Here is an 18,481-nt window from a genome sequence, read left to right on the forward strand (position 1 = left end):
CCAATAAGATCATATGATACACATTATTCTGAACTTTCCTTACTTCCTTCTTTTTTTCTTTCTCCTCCTTCACTGTTTGTGTTTAACTTAATATTTTTTGGAAATTTTTATCTATCAGCGTTACAGATGTATATTTCTTTTTTTTTAAGTGCCTGTGGTATCCCATTGTATGGCTTCATCAAAGTTTATTTAACTGGTTTATTAACTAATTCCCTTTTAATAATTGATGGGTTGTTTAGGTTGTTTACAGGTTTTTTAGGATGGAAGCAGGAAGGATTAGGGTAATTACCTATAATGCTGCAATAAACATGCTTATATGTATATAACAGAATAGTTTTATGACCATGTTCATAAGACAAATTTCTAGCATGGAATTTCTGGATCAAAAGGCCCATAAGTTTTAAGTTTTGACAATTACTGATTATACTAATTTTACATTCCCAAGAATACCTGTTTTCTTGTACCTTCACCAACCCTCAAATTATCACTTAAGTTTTGCCAGTCTGGAAAACAGAACATCTCATTTGTTTCCATTTAAATTTCTTTCTTTAAATAGAACAAGACAGGGATGCCCACTCTCCCCACTGTTATTCAGCATAGTACTGGAGGTCCTAGCCATGGCAATCAGACAAAACAAAGAAATAAAAGGCATTCAGATTGGTAAGGAAGAAGTCAAACTGTCCCTGTTTGCAGATGATATGATATTGTACATAAAAAACCCTAGACTCCACTCCAAAACTACTAGAACTAATATCTGAATTCAGCAAAGTTGCAGGATACAAAATTAACACACAGAAATCTGTTGCTTTCCTATACACTAACGATGGACTAGCAGAAAAAGAAATTAGTAAAACAACTGCATCAAAAAAAGAAAAAACCTAGGAATAAACCTAACCAAGGAAGTGAAAGACCTTTACCCTGAAAACTACAAAACACTCTTAAGAGAAATTAAAGAGGACACTAACAAATGGAAACTCACCCCATGCTCTTGGGTAGGAAGAATTAATATTGTCAAAATGGCCATCCTGCCTAAAGCAATCTACAGATTCAATGCAATCCCTATCAAAATACCAACAGCATTCTTCAACGAACTGGAACAAATAGTTCTAAAATGCATATGGAACCACCAAAGACCCCGAATAGCCAAAGCAATCCTGAGAAGGAAGAATACAGCAAGGGGGATTATGCTTCTCAACTTCAAGCTCTACTACAAAGTCACAGTAATCAAGACAATTTGGTACTGGCACAAGAACAGAGCCATAGACCAGTGGAACAGAATAGAGAGTCCAGATATTAACCCCAACATATATGCTCAATTAATATTCAATAAAGGGGCCATGGACATACAATGGGGAAATGACAGTCTCTTCAACAGATGGTGCTGGCACAACTGGACAGCTACATGTAAGAGAATGAAACTGACTGTCTAACCCCATACACAAAAGTAAATTCGAAATGGATCAAAGACCTGAATGTAAGTCATGAAACCATAAAACTCTTAGAAAAAATATAGGCAAAAATCTCTTGGACATAAACATTAGTGACTTCTTCATGAACATATCTCCCCGGGCAAGGGAAACAAAAGCAAGAATGAACAAGTGGGACTATATCAAGCTGAAAAGCTTCTGTACAGCAAAGGACACCACCAATAGAACAAAAAGAAATCCTACAGTAGGGGGGAATATATTTATAAATGACATATCTGATAAAGGGTTGACACCCAAAATATATAAAGAGCTCAAGCACCTCAACCAACAAAAAGCAAATAATCCAATTAAAAAATGGGCAGAGGAGCTGAACAGACTCTTCTCCAAAGAAGAAATTCAGATGGCCAACAGGCACATGAAAAGATGCTCCACATTGCTAATCATCAGAGAAATGCAAATTAAAACTACAATGAGGTATCACTTCACACCAGTTAGGATGGCCACCATCCAAAAGACAAACAACAATAAATGTTGGGGAGGATGTGGAGAAAGGGGAACCCTCCTACACTGCTGGTGGGAATGTAAATTAGTTCAACCACTGTGGAAAGCTGTATGGAGGTTTCTCAAAAAACTAAAAATAGAAATACTATTTGACCCAGGAATTCCACTCCTAGGAATTTAGCCTAAGAATGCAGGAGTCCAGTTTGAAAAAGACATACGCACCCCTATGTTTATTGCAGTACTATTTACAATAGCCAAGAAATGGAAGCAACCTAAGTGTCCATCAGCAGATGAATGGATAAAGAAGATGTGGTCCATATACACAATGGAGTACTATTTAGCCATAAGAAGGAAACAAATTCTACCATTTGCAACAACATGGATGGAGCTAGAGGGTATTATGCTCAGTGAAATAAGCCAGGTGGAGAAATACAAGTATCAAATGATTTCACTCATCTGCGGAGTATACGAACAAAGAAAAAACTGAAGGAACAAAACAGCAGCAGACTCACAGAACCCAAGAATGGACTAAAAGTTACCAAAGGGAAAGGGACTGGGTAGGATGGGTGGGAAGGGAGGGTTAAGGGGGGAAAAGGGGCATTACGATTAGCAGACATAATGTGGGGGGAGGGCATGTAGAAGGCAGTATAACACAGAGAAGACAAGTAGTGATTCTATAGCATCTTACTAGGCTGATGGACAGTGACTGTAATGGGTATGTTGGGGGGACTTGACAATGGGGGAGTCTAGTAACCATAATGTTGTTCATGTAATTGTACATTAATGATACCAGAAAAAATTTCTTTAAATATAAGTCATGTTAAATATCTTTCATTAGTCTACTGGCTACTTGTATTTCTTTTCTGTTAGCTATGTATTCACAATTCACAATTCACATCTTTTGATCATTTTCCTATTGAATTGTTAATATTTTTTTTACTGAGTTATAAGATTGCTTTGCAAATCTAAATATGTAGTCTTTAGTATTATTATGTGTCACAAATATTTCTTCCAGTGTGTCATTTATCTTTTGATTTTGTACATATTACTTTTTGTTTTATGGAAGGTTCAAATAGCTATTTAGTTAGATTAACTATCCATTTTCTTTATGGCTTCTGTGTATGTGCAGTTTTTTAGTGACAGCTTTTTCAGATACTACCTAGTAAAGTTAACAAAAAAATCTTGGGCCTGACTTCAGCCAATATTGTCCTTCAGGGTACTCTAACCTTGCAATGTGGATGATCTAAGGACAATAAGTGATGACCAGTGAGGTTTGTGATAGAATCATATGTTTCCTCCAAATGGATGGATAATGGGAATCAGAATTCCTCTTCAGCTGGCCCAGACATCCACCACATAGGGACATGGCTAAATGTCCCTAACAGGACCAGTCACACTTCCCTTTACTCAAGTAGCAGATGGTCAACTTAATTAAATGCAATAAAATTCTTGCTGTTTGGAGGTTTTATTGTAGGGGATTTTTCTCTTTTGTTTTTCTTTTTTGTGTATTCAAGAAGGATAGGAGACTTTTTAAAAATATCAACTAAGTTTTTAATATTTTATGTTTAATTTTGTTTCTTACAGGCAGCTTCAAAAGATGGTCCATGATATTAAGAACAATGAAGGTGGAATAATGAACAAAATAAAAAAGTAAGTTAGACTCCACAGCACCATATAAGTGCTTACTTATATAAAAACATATGCCAGCCTGTCTTAGTAGAAGAAAATGAAGTAAAGTGTTGCAACCTCTTCAAAATCTAAGCCTTTCTTACTCTTGGCTAGAGTCCATGGCAGTCAGATCCGCCTGCAGGAAATATGACGAGTGAATGGAATAGTGTCCAGGGCACTTTCCTTTTTCCTCTGACCATAGGATAGGTGAGCCATGACATTCAAGGTGCCTGTTAAATGTCAAAAGGGACATTTTTAGAAGCAGGACATCAGCTCCTATAACCATTTAGTTAAGGGCCACTAGCGAGGACATGCTTGGAGAAGTCCAAAGGAGAAGTCACAAGAACACAGCCCTAGCTTCTTTAGGATGCCATGCCTACTTTGCATATTTTGATTTCTGTTTTTTCAATTATTGCTTTAAAATGATGTTTTCAACTGATACTTGGAGAGCGTAAGTTAGAGTTCCAAATCTTCCTGCACACCAAGAACTCTTAAGCTTTTTTAAAAAGAGAATAGAAATGGTACATACTGGCATTTGCCACTCAAAATCTATATCAAGAGGAAAGGGGAAATGGCATTCCATGAAGTTTTTGTTTAAGTTTTTTTATATGAATGTGATACAGATTTACCAGGAAAAGATATCAAAGCATTCAGAATTGCATAAAGCCAAAATCTCCCAATTCCTCATCTCCACACTTTAATCTAGTCCTCAGAAATGGATGTTGTCATGACTCAGTTTCATATATATCTGTATGTATATCTTAACATGCACATATACATACCTTGACATAGATATATTATATACCTATACACACATACATTTTCATCATGTATGGCATCATACAACACAAACCATTCTACCAGCTTACTTTGTTTGGTGGTTTTACTTAATGTTCTATCATATACTTCTTTCTTTGTTGGTATATAAAAATAGGCTATATTTCTTTTTGAACAGCTGATTAATGGTCTACTACAAATGTATTCTCATTCATTTTTTTAAAGTGTGGAGTGAGAATTTAAACTGGCACAACATTTTCAGAGGGCAATCTGATAGCATCAATCAAAATTTTGTGGGTCATTCCTTTGTTTCATTTCCCTCTCACAAACAATATTTCAATAACTATCTTTTGTAGACTTTGAGTATACCAGAAAGCTAAATTCCTGAAATGAAATTTTTGGGTGGAAGGATTTGTGCCCTTGAAATTTTGATTGATGTTACCAAATTGTTTCCCCCAAATTTTGTATCACCAATAAAATGTATAAAAGTTCATTTCTCTGTGCCTTCAGAACAAAGTATCTTCATTCTTTTTGGTCTTTGCTAAACTTAAAAATAAGAAATCACTTTGTGTGGTGTTTTTAGACTATAAAATGTAAATGAGTCTCAGTATGTAAAAGTGATCATCATGAAATAGTTAAAATGGTCTTCTGTTTGAGGGACAGTGGTCATCTTATAGAGGAGGAGAATTTGTTCTCATGTTCTGTCCTAAGACTGGGAGAGGTGTGTGATTATTTTCATTTATTTTTTCCAATGCATACAGACTCTCACTGAAATGAGAGAACCCTGTTAGTCATTGTTTTAATCACTAGCAATTCTAGACAAATTATCCCACACAGTTGCCAGTTTTATAATACACTAGTTTTCTCAATATACAAAGCCTCTGTATAAAATGTCTCTCTATTCCATGGTCAGTTATACTTGCAGCAGCCATGGAGCTCAAATTTTCCCAGACAGTTTGTTTCATTATGCCTACTTCCCCAAATGGACTTTTACTTGACAAACCATGTTTCTTCTCAGCTTGGCTGCCCTAGTCATTACTCTGGGTGAAGTCAGTGGTTCTAAGTGACCTGCAGTTGAGTTCTCACTCGTAGCCAGGCAACAGGTGCTACCTTGAAAGGAGGAAGCATGGTTGAATACACTGGTTTCCTAACACAAGAGCATGACAGAGTTGTCACTGGTCCATGGCCAAATAAAGGACCTTGAAGCGTTGGGGGTTATCATGCAGCTGCCGGTTGCTAAGTGAGGCCCAAACCACCCTTTTATTCCTGTTCCGTGTTCAGTGACCAAGAGTCTTTTCTTGTGTCTGCTCTTTTTTCTGAGATGATGACCGTCACACATTTTGGGGTATTAAGATACCGTTTCTTTTATGAAATGATGGTAATAATGGGTAATAGTTTGTTTGTGTTTTGTGAAATTTACTGTTCCCTAAACAGACCTGGCACCAGACCCAAGTGTTTTTATTTTTCCTTCCTACAACACCTTGAATAATCTCTCTCTTTGGACTTTATAATAGGTCTAATGAAACACTTTCCCAGCACAGCCTGCTGGCTTGCTATGAGAATTAAATGAAATAATAGAGATGAGAAACTTTGAGATTCAAAGAGCAGAATTTCTATGCAAATAAAAATATTGTTACTTTGCAACATTACAGTTCAGTTTTATAAGGCTTGTTTTTTTGTGATCAAACATGAATTTCTGTACTGCTTTTTTCCCAAGAAATTAAATGTTTTGTGTGTACTGGTTACCATATACACTGTTTCTATAAAAGGATGTGTGTTTTAGTAAATAAAGGCTACTGGGTATATGTTTTATTTATATATGTTTTAAATTTCATTAAGCAAGTCACTCTTAAATGCAATGGGTAATTATTACTGCAAATAACAATGTATTATAAACCTTACGTATTTCAAATAATGGAAGGGGAGATATTGTCAGAACTTATAAAAAGCCTAAAAGTTGAGATAAATTTTTAAATGTAATCTTAATTTTCTTCTTTTAATGAGTGGGGAAGGATTATGAGTTTTCAGAACATTTTACATGTGCAAAAAGATACTAAAGTAGTTCTGAAAGTGCTTGAAACAGTTCAATTTCTAAATAAGCCAGATATCACAATCCCCGATCTGGTGACACTCACTGCCTAGTATTTGGTAGGTTTTTAAATAGTGCAAAAATAATTTCCACCCAACCTACAAAGAAAGTGTTCATTATAGCTAATTTTTTCCTATTATTTAAAGCACTTATTGAATTATTTATTAAAATGGAGCCCATCTTCTTTTACCTTCCTATCATCCAATGAACATTTATCTTCCCTAAAACTCTGAGCTCACTACTTGCTGATATTCTGACCTCTCAAAGTCCTTTCACCTTTGCCAAGTCACAGCCACATCGTGCACTGGGGAGATGGGGAGAGGTGGAAAGCCTCTGATTAATGACTTCACTATATTTACAATCCTTTAGTCGATGTGACGGGTCCAAAGGAAGCCATTATTCTATTAGTTGTCTGCCTGTTATCTTAAGATCTGTTTATATTATGGGCCTCGACACAGCTGTCCTACCCACTGACAGTTTGTCTCATGGTTGTGATCTGCAGGCTGAAAGTCAAAGCCCCTCCAAATGTTCCTCGGAGGGACTATGCCTCAGGTAAGAATATTTCCAAAATACTTGGACTTTTGACACATGTAATATTCATATTTACTTCTTAAAAAGGGAACTACATTCTACTCATTTGAAAACAAAGGGTGCTCATCCTAATTTTAATCATTTGGGTACAGTGCAGATGAGTCCTCCCTCCTTCCCTCCATCCATCCATCCATCCATCCATCCATCCATCCATCCATCCATCCATTCATCCATTCACCCATCCATCCATCCAACCCACTATCTATTTAGCAAACATTTATTAAACATCATCATCCATGTGCAAAACACATATAGGATCTTAGGTAGAAATACAGTGCTGAACAAGATAGATATAGTCTCCACACTCCAGAATTGATCATCTAGAAGGGAAGACAGATGATACTAAAAGCAATTACAATGCAGTGTGAGGGGAAGCACAAAATTATGTGACAGTATACAGCAGCATTATCTAATCTAATATGAGGTGGAAGATGTGGAGGAAGTGGGAGGCTTCCTAGATAAAGAATTGTTAAAAGGATACTTGGGACACAGGAGGGTAGTGGGGTGGGACTGCATTATTGATGGTACATGGTTACTCAGTCTTTCCCAGTTTAGTCCTGTAACCCCATTTCAACTAGGATCCAGTTTGTCAGGGAAGAAAAGTTAATTTTGAGATTGGTAGTGTTTATGGAAGTGGTGAGCAAGGTAGATTATCAACACGCTTTCCTTTTCTGAAACAAATGCTTGGGAGGATAAATCTAAAATATTTCTTTTGGGTTAAACATAAAGATTTCTTAGACATGGACAGATCGATACAACCCTCAGTAACAACCACAGGACTACAGACATTGATGAAGACTTTTCCTCTACAGGGCAACAGCTAAAACCAAATCACCTTAAAGGAGGATTACTATTTTATTTTATTGTATTAATTATTTTATTTAATTTTATTTTTCCTACCATTGATCAAGATAGCAATAAATCAGGTAGTTGAGTTCTTAAGCACAGTGAAATCTTATTACATTGAGAAATGTTGACAACAAAGTCTGGTCACTGACCCACTGGACCATTTTCCAAAACTCACTAAGTCATGTGTATTGACCTCACCTTGCCAATCAGTCAGCAAATCTAGACAGTTGATCAGGGCATTCCTTTGCAGTTTGCAACTGTCCTGATCTTTAAAAACCCACCTAATCAAAATCAAGGGAGCTGCTCAGTTGATAAGTGAGAATAAATGCATTCTTGTCGCTAAATTCTAAAAAAGTAAACAGACTATACCTGTTAGGTGTGCAAAGGTTTGATGGGGAAATCATGGAATCGTGAAGTCTCAGGTTTAAAAGGAGCTGCAGAGTTCATATAGTCTAACATCTAATCCAGTGCTTAACCTACTTCACCAGCATGTACCACAAACGAGGCCCACTTTGTACATGGATATCTCCTGTGATGATCTCCCAAGCCTATCAGGCCCAGTCAGGGAAGAAAAACAGCCCTGGTGGGATATAGATGCAATCCATTTCCTTGTGGCTTCCTAAATCTGTCCTGATGACCACATAGCAGATCTTAAATATTAAAGAAAGTGAAAATAGAGTTGTTCTGTGCAACTTCAAGGATAGAGTTAAGAAGTCAGGTCACTTGAATGATTTCTTCTCTAGAATAACCATCTCCAGGTGTTTCAGCTGATTCACACATTCTTTGATTCATTCAACAAATATTATACAAGTGCGCCCTGTATCATACTCACTATGCTAGATATATAAAGTGGGGAACAAAATTAAGTCCCTGACCTTACAGCGCTTAATGACTAGTGGGGAGTCAGGTAAAAAATGGGAATACCAACAGGTAAATATAATATACCACACATGGTAACTATAAAGGAAAAGGGCAGGTGTGGTGATGGGGAATCTCTGTGGGGCTGGGGAGAAATTTAGGTAGTCAGGGAAGGTCTCTCTGAGGTGACATTTAATTCGAGTCCTGAAGGATGAACAGGAATATTTGTCACTTTGTAGATGAACCAACAGCGTTGGAAGTGCGGGACACAAATGTTAGGAGCTCAGAGGCAGTTCTTGGAAACCTAAGTAGACTGATATATCTGATTTCAGGCCGGATGCGCCCTGATGGTCCCCTCATTCTCAACTGTTACCTTGTTCATCCCTAACTCAGGTCCTTCAATTTTTATTTGGGCAAAAGACAGCATTAATCATTTACGCATTCTCTTATGTAACCCATACATACTGGGGATCATTCTTGATTCCTCCTCTTCCTTCATCTTCTACCAAAAAAAAAATTAAGCCCTAAATCCTATTAATTCTATCTTTTAAGTGTCTCTCAAATATCTTTGCTCCTCTCTACTCACAGAGCTACAGCTCAGGCCCTGCCATCTCGTTTGTCCTAGTACAGAAGCCTCTGAGTAGTCTGCTTCATCCCTAATTCCATGGGGTCCTCTCAACCTCCATCAGAGAACTGTCCTGAAATATCTTTGCTTCAATATTTTCATGTCACCATGAGAAATTGCCACCCACTAAGCCTGCACACAAAGTCCTTTGATGTCTAGCCACTAACTGGCCGTGTAACCTTGGACGACTCACTCTCCTCTTCTCATCTGCATCAAGCAGGGACTCAACTAGAAGACCTTTAGGTTCCTGCCAGTGCTATTACTTCATCTTCCTGCAGAAACACACAGCTTTGGAGCTCAGGGCCCAGTGACAAAACAAGCCTCTCCTAACCTTCCCTGGCTTTAGAGTTTTGCATCTTCCAATCTCCTCAAGGTTTAGAAGTGTTCCCTTTCTTGACCTTAGATACCTGCTTTCTTCTCTGAAACCCTTAAAATAATCTTGATATGAATACATTTGTACATCATCTCTCTTGGAACACAAAAACATGACCCAGCCCAGCCTTTTCCACCCTTTGCTACTCAAAATGTAATCCCTAGCCTAGCAGCATCACTTTAAAGCATCTTAACACTTAAAAGCATCACCTGGAAACTTGTTAGAAACACAGAATTTCTGCTCCACTCTAAAACTACTGAATCAGAATTTGCATTTTAACGAGAACTCCATAGGATTTAAATGTATATTAAATTTGAGAAACCCTGCTCTAAACTACCAACTCTGTCCTCAACTGCTTCTCCTGAATCGAAAGACAAACCTGTTCCAGGATCTCAGAAATTCATCTATTGCTTCACCAAACCAATAGGGCCTTGCCTAATCTTCCTGCTCTACACTCAATGCTTGGAAAAGGTTCTTTTGGCAAAACCACCATCACCATCACCACCTGCAGTTAGCACCTCCTTTGCCATCACTCCCACCCCCAATTCATGTCCCAGGAGCATTTCCAGCTGCTTAACTAGAGCCTTGAGGTCCCTGCACAGCTGCAAGACTAAATCCTCAGAAGCCAGCCCTTACAGCTCTTCTCAGTGCTTGGACACCTCAGCCTGCCCGATCTCCTGAGCCAGGGAGGCCAGTCAAGTGTTGCCTGAAGGCCTGTGCAGACTTGATCCACCCATGCTCACACACAGCCTCTCCTCTCTCCCCTGGACATCAGCAGTATGTCCTTTTTCCAGCCCCAGAAGCAAATGGCTTCCCCCAAACCCTCTGGAAGAATGTGTTGGCCTCAGTGATGCAGACCTCCAGAGAGCAGAGGCTTGAAAGGCCAGTGCAGCAGAAAAGTCACCACAGTCCCTTTGTAGTTAGAGTGTAGAAGGACAAAGCTTGACTTATACAACGAATGGGGGTCTGGACCTTGTATAGATGCAGATCAAGCCAGCGTGGAGGCTGCAGCTTTCAGTTCAGATCCAGTAGGCAACCCCACTTTGTCTCTGAGGAAGGACCATTGCCTCAGGGTCCATTGAGCAGAGTGTATTACCCCCAAGCAGCTGGCATTGCTTTGGCAAGGGGCTGGGTCTTTGGGTATGCTCTGTCCTGGGCATTATGTTAGATATTTACAGACATTAGCTCACCTAATCTCCTGTTAGCACCATTATATGCAAATTACTATCTCCTTTCTTACATGAGGAAAATGCATCTCAGGAGCAGTAAGTAACCTGTCCAAGGTTACTGTGGCCACTAAAAGGAAGCCCATCCTAGGCTCCCATCCTACCGTTCCTCCCTTTGACCCACGCTGAAACGGTCACACTGTCTGGGGGCCTTTCTTATTATTCTGAAGGCACCAGAGCCTCTACATTAACACCAGGATCTGCTTCCTGGTCACTACACTTTCATGGTTGAACAGCTCCTGTATCTTTGAAGTCTGAGGTCTGCTCAGGAGGGAGGGAAGGGGAGACCAGCTGAGGTGTACCCAGTCTTCTGGGGGTCATTGCAGAAGCTCCACTGGTCACTCCACAAACCCCTGAGAGGTCAGAACTGAAAATGGCCTCCCTCTTTCTACACTGATATCCAGGGCCTGTTGTAATGTCCTCAGGAGGCCCACCTTCTCCTCCCACCACTGATGTCATGAAGGGAGGAGATGACAGAAGTTGTAAAGGGGGAAAGACCTCAGGCAAAGGAAAATACGTAAGGGGTCTTGGCTAAATGCCTCCCACAGAAGCACAGGGTATGTATAACAACCGTTCATCCACTAAAGAAATGAAATGTACACTGCTTCCGTCCCTGCCCTGGTGTCCTTAGTGAATCCAGAATTTACCTGGCTATACTCTAACTTGGTGTCTCCTGGTTATACTCTAACTGGTGGTACCAGCAAAACTGACCTGGGAGGAGCTATATTCAACATTACTCATGCCTCATGGAGCTGATAATAGTGGAACTTAGACTCAGGTGTTTTAAAGCCTGGACAGTCCTGAAAGATCACTAGTTCCAAGCTCCTCATATTAAGGTTAATTGGAGACCAGAAAGGCAAAGCAACTGCACAAAGTCACACAGCCAGTTGATGGCTAAGCCAGAACTATGTTCCCCATTTCTGTACATCATCCCCTGTTAACAGGGCCCTGGGAAGGGATGAATGAACATACAAAGAGAATTTCTAAGGTGTTAAGAATTTAGATGCAAACCACCTCTCCCAGCCAGCCTGGATCTACACCTTAGCTTCAGCTCCCCTCACTAAGTCAATACCTTTCTCCTCTCAGGTGTACCCAGTAGGCGTCCCTTTGCTGCCTCCCTGGCAGCCTTGTAGTTCAGCTACGTTCCTTCCCTACAGTTGTCCTCAGCACCACAGCTGGCCCACTTTCCTTCCTTGTTTCTTTTCTGCATCCCACTGTGGTTTTCTCACTGGATCCCAGTCCCACCACCAGCTCTGAAAGAGGAGAAATAAGGGCTGTGACTGGGGGGCCATTGTGGCCATTCTTTCATGTCTCATAGTGCCAGGTGCTGTGTCCACAGGCTTGGGAGGGCCACATGAATCACAAAGCCTAGCCAGGCAAGAAGGAAAGTCCCTCTATTGTGTGGATGGACTTAGACACAGTAAATGGAGCATAAGCCCCACACCAGGTACATGATACAATAGGAAAGGCTTTCCCTGACAAGAAGGCCCAGCCAGCACCTTAACTTCCTAGCAGGGGTGTGCAATCCCACACCCTAAAGTAAATCACCTGGCCATCTTAAACTTGAACTTTTCTCCTGAAAATTTAGCCACTACGCTAGGGGTTCTCTCAGATCTGTTTCTTCGCGGTAATCATTCTGCTTGGTTGCCACTGGAGCAGAATAGAATTGGTGTTATTTTGAAGGTTTATGAAGACATTGTGAGTACTCAAGGCAACAATAGTAATGTTAGTGCAGCATTTACTGTGTGCCAGGATTTGTGAAGTACTTTAGATGTATTACGTTATTTGATTCTCATGTAAGCATGAAGCAAGCCCTATTCTTATCCTTATTTTACAGGAAGTTGAGCTTTAAACAATTAAAGTACTGGTCCACTGCCAAGCAGGTAGTAAAGATCAGAGCCAAGATTTGAACCTGGGGATCTTCATTTTAAAACCACTACCCACACACTTTGGAAAGCTCTCTGAGATGTTGGAAAATCACCCTCCATTTTGGTCCTAGTGCTTTGGATTGTCATGATTTTCAGCCTGGAAAATAGCTGGCAAGGATGTGACTTTATGAGTATGATGCTGTGAGTCGCCTGTGGGACCAGAAGATGGATATAGCAAGGATAGGGAGGAACACCATCAAATAATCTCTACCATGTGATTCTTTTCTCTCTTTTCTGCCTTGATGTGGCATGATGCTTGGATTAGGCCTTTCTTGTTTCTCTTAGGTTTTATCTGAAGGACCAGGCAGTTCACATGAGATTTCAGCTGCAGGAGCCCACGCAGATAGCCTGGCTTCCAATCCAGCCCCTATACTCCCTAGTCATGTGACCTCAGACAGGTTTTACAACCTCTCTTAACCCTGGTCTCCCTGACTATAAAACAGAGATAATAATGGCACCTATCACATAGTACTGTTTTGAGGATAAATGAAGAAATACACTTATAACACTTAGCCTAGTACCCAGCACATTGGAAGTGTTCATAAATGGAATCTATTATTATTATTATCTTAATTTTCATTTAGTCAACTTATTAGTGCATGGATTACAAATGCAAAATGCCATCCAGACACAAAGGTAAATTAAATAAGCCTTGCTCTCTGTACAGAGAGAAAGAAAGAAATTAATCATTGCACAGGGCAGAATGAAGTACATGCGGCATTGAAGCGCCAGCAGTATCCAATGAGGCCCAGAGGAAGGAGTAATGGGTTATGACAGGAGGAACTGCGGAAAACTTTCTGGAGCAGATATGAGAGAAATTTCCATGGACAACAGAGTAGGGCTAGGAGAACAGCATGAGCAGAGCAGAGGACAATCAGAAGTACAAGGCAGAAGGAGCAAGCTCTCTGCTGTTACTGTAACAGCAGTGAACATAGAAGACTGCCACAAGAGAGGACAAAGGATGGGTGGGAGGTGGAGGCATTTGAATAGGTTGTCAAAACCCAGACTTTATTCCATAGGGAGCCACTGATGATTCTTGAGGAAAGGAACCACATGATCCAACCTTGACTTTAAGAAAATAACTAGGAACAGTAGGAAAGATAAGTTGGCGAGGAAAGACAATGGAGACAGGAAAACTGGGTAGATGTTCACTGTGCCAGTAACCAATCATGAAGTGGACAATGACTCACTGGGAAAAGGTTCAGCAAATACAGGTGACCAAGACAGGGACGTGCTTTTTATACAGGCATCCGGGGAACCCACCTGGAGCTGAAGTCAGTGGTCTCCCTGGCAGGGGGTAGAAATGGCAAGAAAAGGTTCTACTGAGGTTCTGGGGAATTCAGAGACCATCCACCAGGCCCTCTAGGAATGGTTGCTCAGTGGATGGGAGGGGAGCTGGGTCCTTCTATGGTGCAGGCATTGGGGCCACTCTGTCACCTAGACCTGAGACTGGTTGATCTCCTACGTAGCACAATGGATTGCATTTAACCCCTAAATTCAATTTATATGATGGGATAGCTGCTAAGCTTCTACACTCTAAATGTGTTTTGGAGGAAAAGGGGGTCAAATATTCTCCTTGGTCATCATAATTCGAACTTATTTTATTCTTCAAGATCAGAAGCTACTTAACACCTCTTACATCCATTTTTACACCCTCTCCAGAGCCTAGGACAGTGCCTGCACCCTGGAGCTCAAGGCCAGCAAGGCAGCATAACACTAAGTTCAGATTATGTGCTTGTAAGTCAGCCTGCAGGGTTCAACTTCTGGCTCTACTGCTTACCAGATGACTTTGGGCAAATGAGTTATTTTCTCTAAGCCTCAGTTTCCTCACAAGGTTTCTGAGAGAGCTAAATGAGGGCAAAGCACTGATAGTATTACCTGGCATGTAGTCAAAGTTAGATCTAAAGGGAATCGTAGAAGTTTCCCCTCCTCTTACAGATCTTGAAACTGAGGCCTAGAGATGTTAGTTGTCTTGCCCACTCTCCAATTAGTTAGGAACAGAACCTGGATTGAGAATTTTGATCTGTCTGTCCAGTGCTCTTCCTACTTACCATCTACATATTGATTCAAAGAAATACTTAAATGCACCAAAAAAAAGAAAAAAAAAATACTTGGATGCAACATGGTATGAATTGCAGGTCCTCCTGGGTTACTATAATGTCCCAAAAATGTCCCTTGACAAGGTCAGACATGGATCAGATGCACCCATTTTTCTGCCCCATGGGACTTCTCCTTATGCTTTGAGAATTAATTTTTTTAAAAAGAGTCAAAAATGAATGAACATGAGATGACTGTAGTAACCATTCAAGCCAAGTAAATGGGATCAGGAAGGCCAAGGGCAGGGAAGGCAGGTGTGGGGTGCTTGTGGACAGGGTGGAGCTGGCCAGCTGTGATTTATGCCTGTGCATTCTGCTTCCCACATGCCATTTCAGAAAACCCTGCTGACGAAGAGGAGCAGTGGTCAGACGAGTTTGTAAGTATTTGCTCCTGGGATCAGGAGGCACTGTTTCCACTGGAAGTTTGTGGGAAGCCTTTTCAAGGGCTTGTTTCTGATTACATGCTGGTGGCCAGCTGCACATCACAGCAGGGGGCTGGCCGGGCTGGGAAGGCCACCTACAGACAGGGTAGCAATAACTTCCCAATAGCTGACTTGCCCTAGCATCACTACATGCCAGGCTAAGAGCTTTGTACACATTACCTCGTGTAATTCTCACTGCAGCCCTATGAGTTGGCATTTTTATCCCCATCTTCAATGCTAACCAGCACAGCCAAAATCAATGTTAGAGTGTTGCAATATTTCCATGTCAATTGGCAGGTGCCTCTGCCCTGAATTCCTCAGGAACCCTAAGCAAACCAACAACCAAAGAGCGAAGTGCGGCACACCCGGAGACCTCAGGGGCACTCTTTAGGGCCAGGCCAGTACCTGGGCCATGTTAGCTGTTAAACATTTTGCATGTCAGCCTTGCTCATTTTTCAAGTGAAGAAACTAAAGCCTGGAGAGTTTAAGTAACTTGCAGTTTCAAAACGCAAACCCAGGCCCTTAGATTTCAGGACTAGGCTTTTAAACTCCAAGGTGCTTGCTGTGACCAACAGGACACTAGCAGACCAGGAGGTCACAGAGCAAGAGAGGGGTACGGGGTACCTGGCCAAGACGGCACTGGGAGTGAGGAGTGCGAATTCACTGTCAAGTTTTCCCAGGTGGCTGTGCAACCTACAGGGCCCCAGTGGTCACTTCTCCCTTGGGTGAAGTCTTGAAGACATTCTAAAAGCTTTTCTTCACAGTAGTTTTTATATCTGAAGGAGATTCAAGAGGGCCTCTGTACAATCACACACCCCATTTTACAGATAAGGAAGCTGAGGCTAAGAGAATGAAAAGAACTTGCCCACCATCACTCAGTGGAGAAAATACTTGATCCTGGACTTACTCAGAGCCTGGAGTTGCTCAGTGGCCTGGCGGGATGAGAACCTGGAATTCCTGTCCAGTGCCCAGCACAGAGGCTGAGTCCAGCTCCCCACTGTGTATACCACCTGGAGTTTATTCAGAGCATTAGGAGATGGGAGTTCCTCCCTTTCCAACTGCAAAGAAATGATATTTTAAAAGAGGGGATGGGATGACCTCTCTGCAGGTCACTTGGGCATGGAGTTCCTTCCAGGGCCCATCAGCCAGATTCCCTCAGAGGCACTGCAGCTGCGCCCCCTGCTGGCCCATGCTCTGGGCCGCATCTGTCACAATATTAAGAAGCTGGTCCACATCCTCAGGGAAGCCAAGAAAATTGAGCTTGCTGTCTGGAAAAAAAGAGCACGTGATGGGGACTTAGGAAACACAAAATAAAATCAGCCTTGAGAGGAGGGAATGACTTGTGTCCCAAAGTCAAACAACCAAAATAAGGTACCAGCTGTAATAAAGATTGAGTAAACCTTCACTCAAATTACTTTTACCTTATTAGATTCCTGTTGCACATACAAATGAAATCCAGACTTGTTGCTAAAGCCTCCAGACCTGATGAAACCTGGCCCCTGCGGACCTGTCTAGCCCTCCATGCACCCCTCAGCAGGGCCTTGCTCATCACAGCCCAGGTGCACAGGTCTGCCCCCACTTCCTACAGCAGGCCAAGGTCCTGTCTGCTCACACTCATGGTGCTTGGGCAGACAAAGGAAGAAAAGGGAGGAGATGAGAAACCAGAGGGCCCTCATTCCTCCCTTGGCCTGCTCTTTCTTGTCCTCCCTCAGGTTTGGCTTCAATGTCACCTTCTCAGCAAGCCTTTCCTGCACCCCCACCTGAAGGAGAATCTCTCTTTCCACTGGTCTTGTCTCGGGACCCTGTCTCAGATTCTGTTCAGTGACTCTGTCACTAGTGGTAGCTATTTTATCTGTTTGGTTATCTAATTATTTATTATTCACTATTTGTTTGCCATTGGTGTCCCGTTAGAATATAAGTTTTAAGAGGGCAGGGACTGTGCTCAGAGTCACACACAAGGGCTGGCACATAGTACGTGGTCAATAAATAGTAAGTGATTAACTGAAGGAATGAGTGGACAATTTGAGGAGGTTTTTGTGTGATGATACATTCCATTCTTCAAAGTTTCCATCAGACTGTCCAAAGTATTGCACTTGCTCAAGTATTAAATGAATGAATGAAAGAATTTTGTCAGAATTTAGAACAGTTTGTGCGTAGGGTTTTTTTAAAAAATTGCCTCTGAAGTTTGAACAGATTCCTTTTTAACTCTCTTGAAAAAAAGGTATTCAACACATTTCATTGTGCTTGAAGTAGGAGGGTCTCATGATCTGTCTCCCATAGAAAATATTTTCCAAATGAAGGGCCAGCTCAGGACTTCTCTGGAGCACCCATTCCCTCCTCCTCAGTCCCTTCAGAGCCCAGGGTAGCAGCTCAGTTCATTCATTCACTGCATGGATGTTTGACCTATAGCAGGTCCTGTGTTGGGTCCTGGAACGCAATTTCATCCAGCCGTCACGGGGGTTACAACTTGGTAGGCAGCCCACTGTCAGAGGATGGCTGCCAGGAACAACTGGCACAGAGTTGGTCTTCCTTTACCCTCCCTGCCACTTCTACAGCCTGGTTCCCTGCAGCAGGCTGCACTGCCGAGGGGCTGCAAGGACACTAGCAGCCTTCCTAGAATGCACACTGATGCTCAGCCTCCAAGTAATAGATTCTATGAAGCCCATCCCTGCTCCATGAAAACTGGAACAAAGTGGGACGCCCAAACCATCTCCCACTTGGGCACATGGGTCTGGGTGCTCACTGATTCTTTCACTTTCCATGTTTATTAAACCACCTGCTTCTCAGCATTTGCACTGAGTCTTCCTGGGCTACTGCACCAACAGCAATCTAGTGCCTGGCCTAGGTGAGAAGGGTCCCAACCTTGGGCTGGATTATACTAACCTCGGGAAATTAGACTTTTGCCCTGTGATGCCCACCCACTCCACCTCCCAAGCCTCCTGCCTGGGAAGAGTCATTGGCTTCTCCAGACTGCAGTCTCAGATCACTTAATTTCTCTGTGCCACAGTTTCCTCAACTGTAAAATGGGAATTTATGAAGATATACATCTCA

General features: G+C 41.6%; 2 protein-coding genes across 17 annotated transcripts in view; one reads left to right on the forward strand and one right to left on the reverse strand.

Annotated features, from left to right (window-relative positions):
• The window catches only part of BLNK (B cell linker), an 80,059-nt gene that overhangs the window by 22,392 nt on the left and 39,186 nt on the right, over positions 1–18,481 (forward strand). For all 3 annotated transcript variants that reach the window (XM_017675072.3, XM_017675058.3, XM_017675063.3), the window contains 3 exons: positions 3,513–3,578; positions 6,965–7,014; positions 15,345–15,385. In XM_017675072.3, the coding sequence (XP_017530561.3) occupies positions 3,526–3,578; positions 6,965–7,014; positions 15,345–15,385 (144 nt within the window). In that variant the 5' untranslated portion in view covers positions 3,513–3,525. The remainder of the gene's footprint in view (positions 1–3,512; positions 3,579–6,964; positions 7,015–15,344; positions 15,386–18,481) is intronic.
• Positions 3,560–18,481, reverse strand: part of ZNF518A (zinc finger protein 518A) — a 114,786-nt gene continuing 99,864 nt past the window's right edge. For 5 of the 14 annotated variants that reach the window (XR_012133102.1, XR_012133099.1, XR_012133101.1 and 2 more), the window contains one exon: positions 3,562–3,826. The gene's annotated coding sequence lies outside the window, so the exon portion shown is untranslated. Of the gene's footprint in view, positions 3,827–18,481 lie in introns of all 14 variants that reach the window. The other 9 variants (XR_012133104.1, XR_012133098.1, XR_012133100.1 and 6 more) reach the window with 3 other exon arrangements.

The sequence above is a fragment of the Manis javanica genome, chromosome 7 (assembly GCF_040802235.1).
Source record: "Manis javanica isolate MJ-LG chromosome 7, MJ_LKY, whole genome shotgun sequence".
Taxonomy (NCBI): Eukaryota; Metazoa; Chordata; class Mammalia; order Pholidota; family Manidae; genus Manis; species Manis javanica.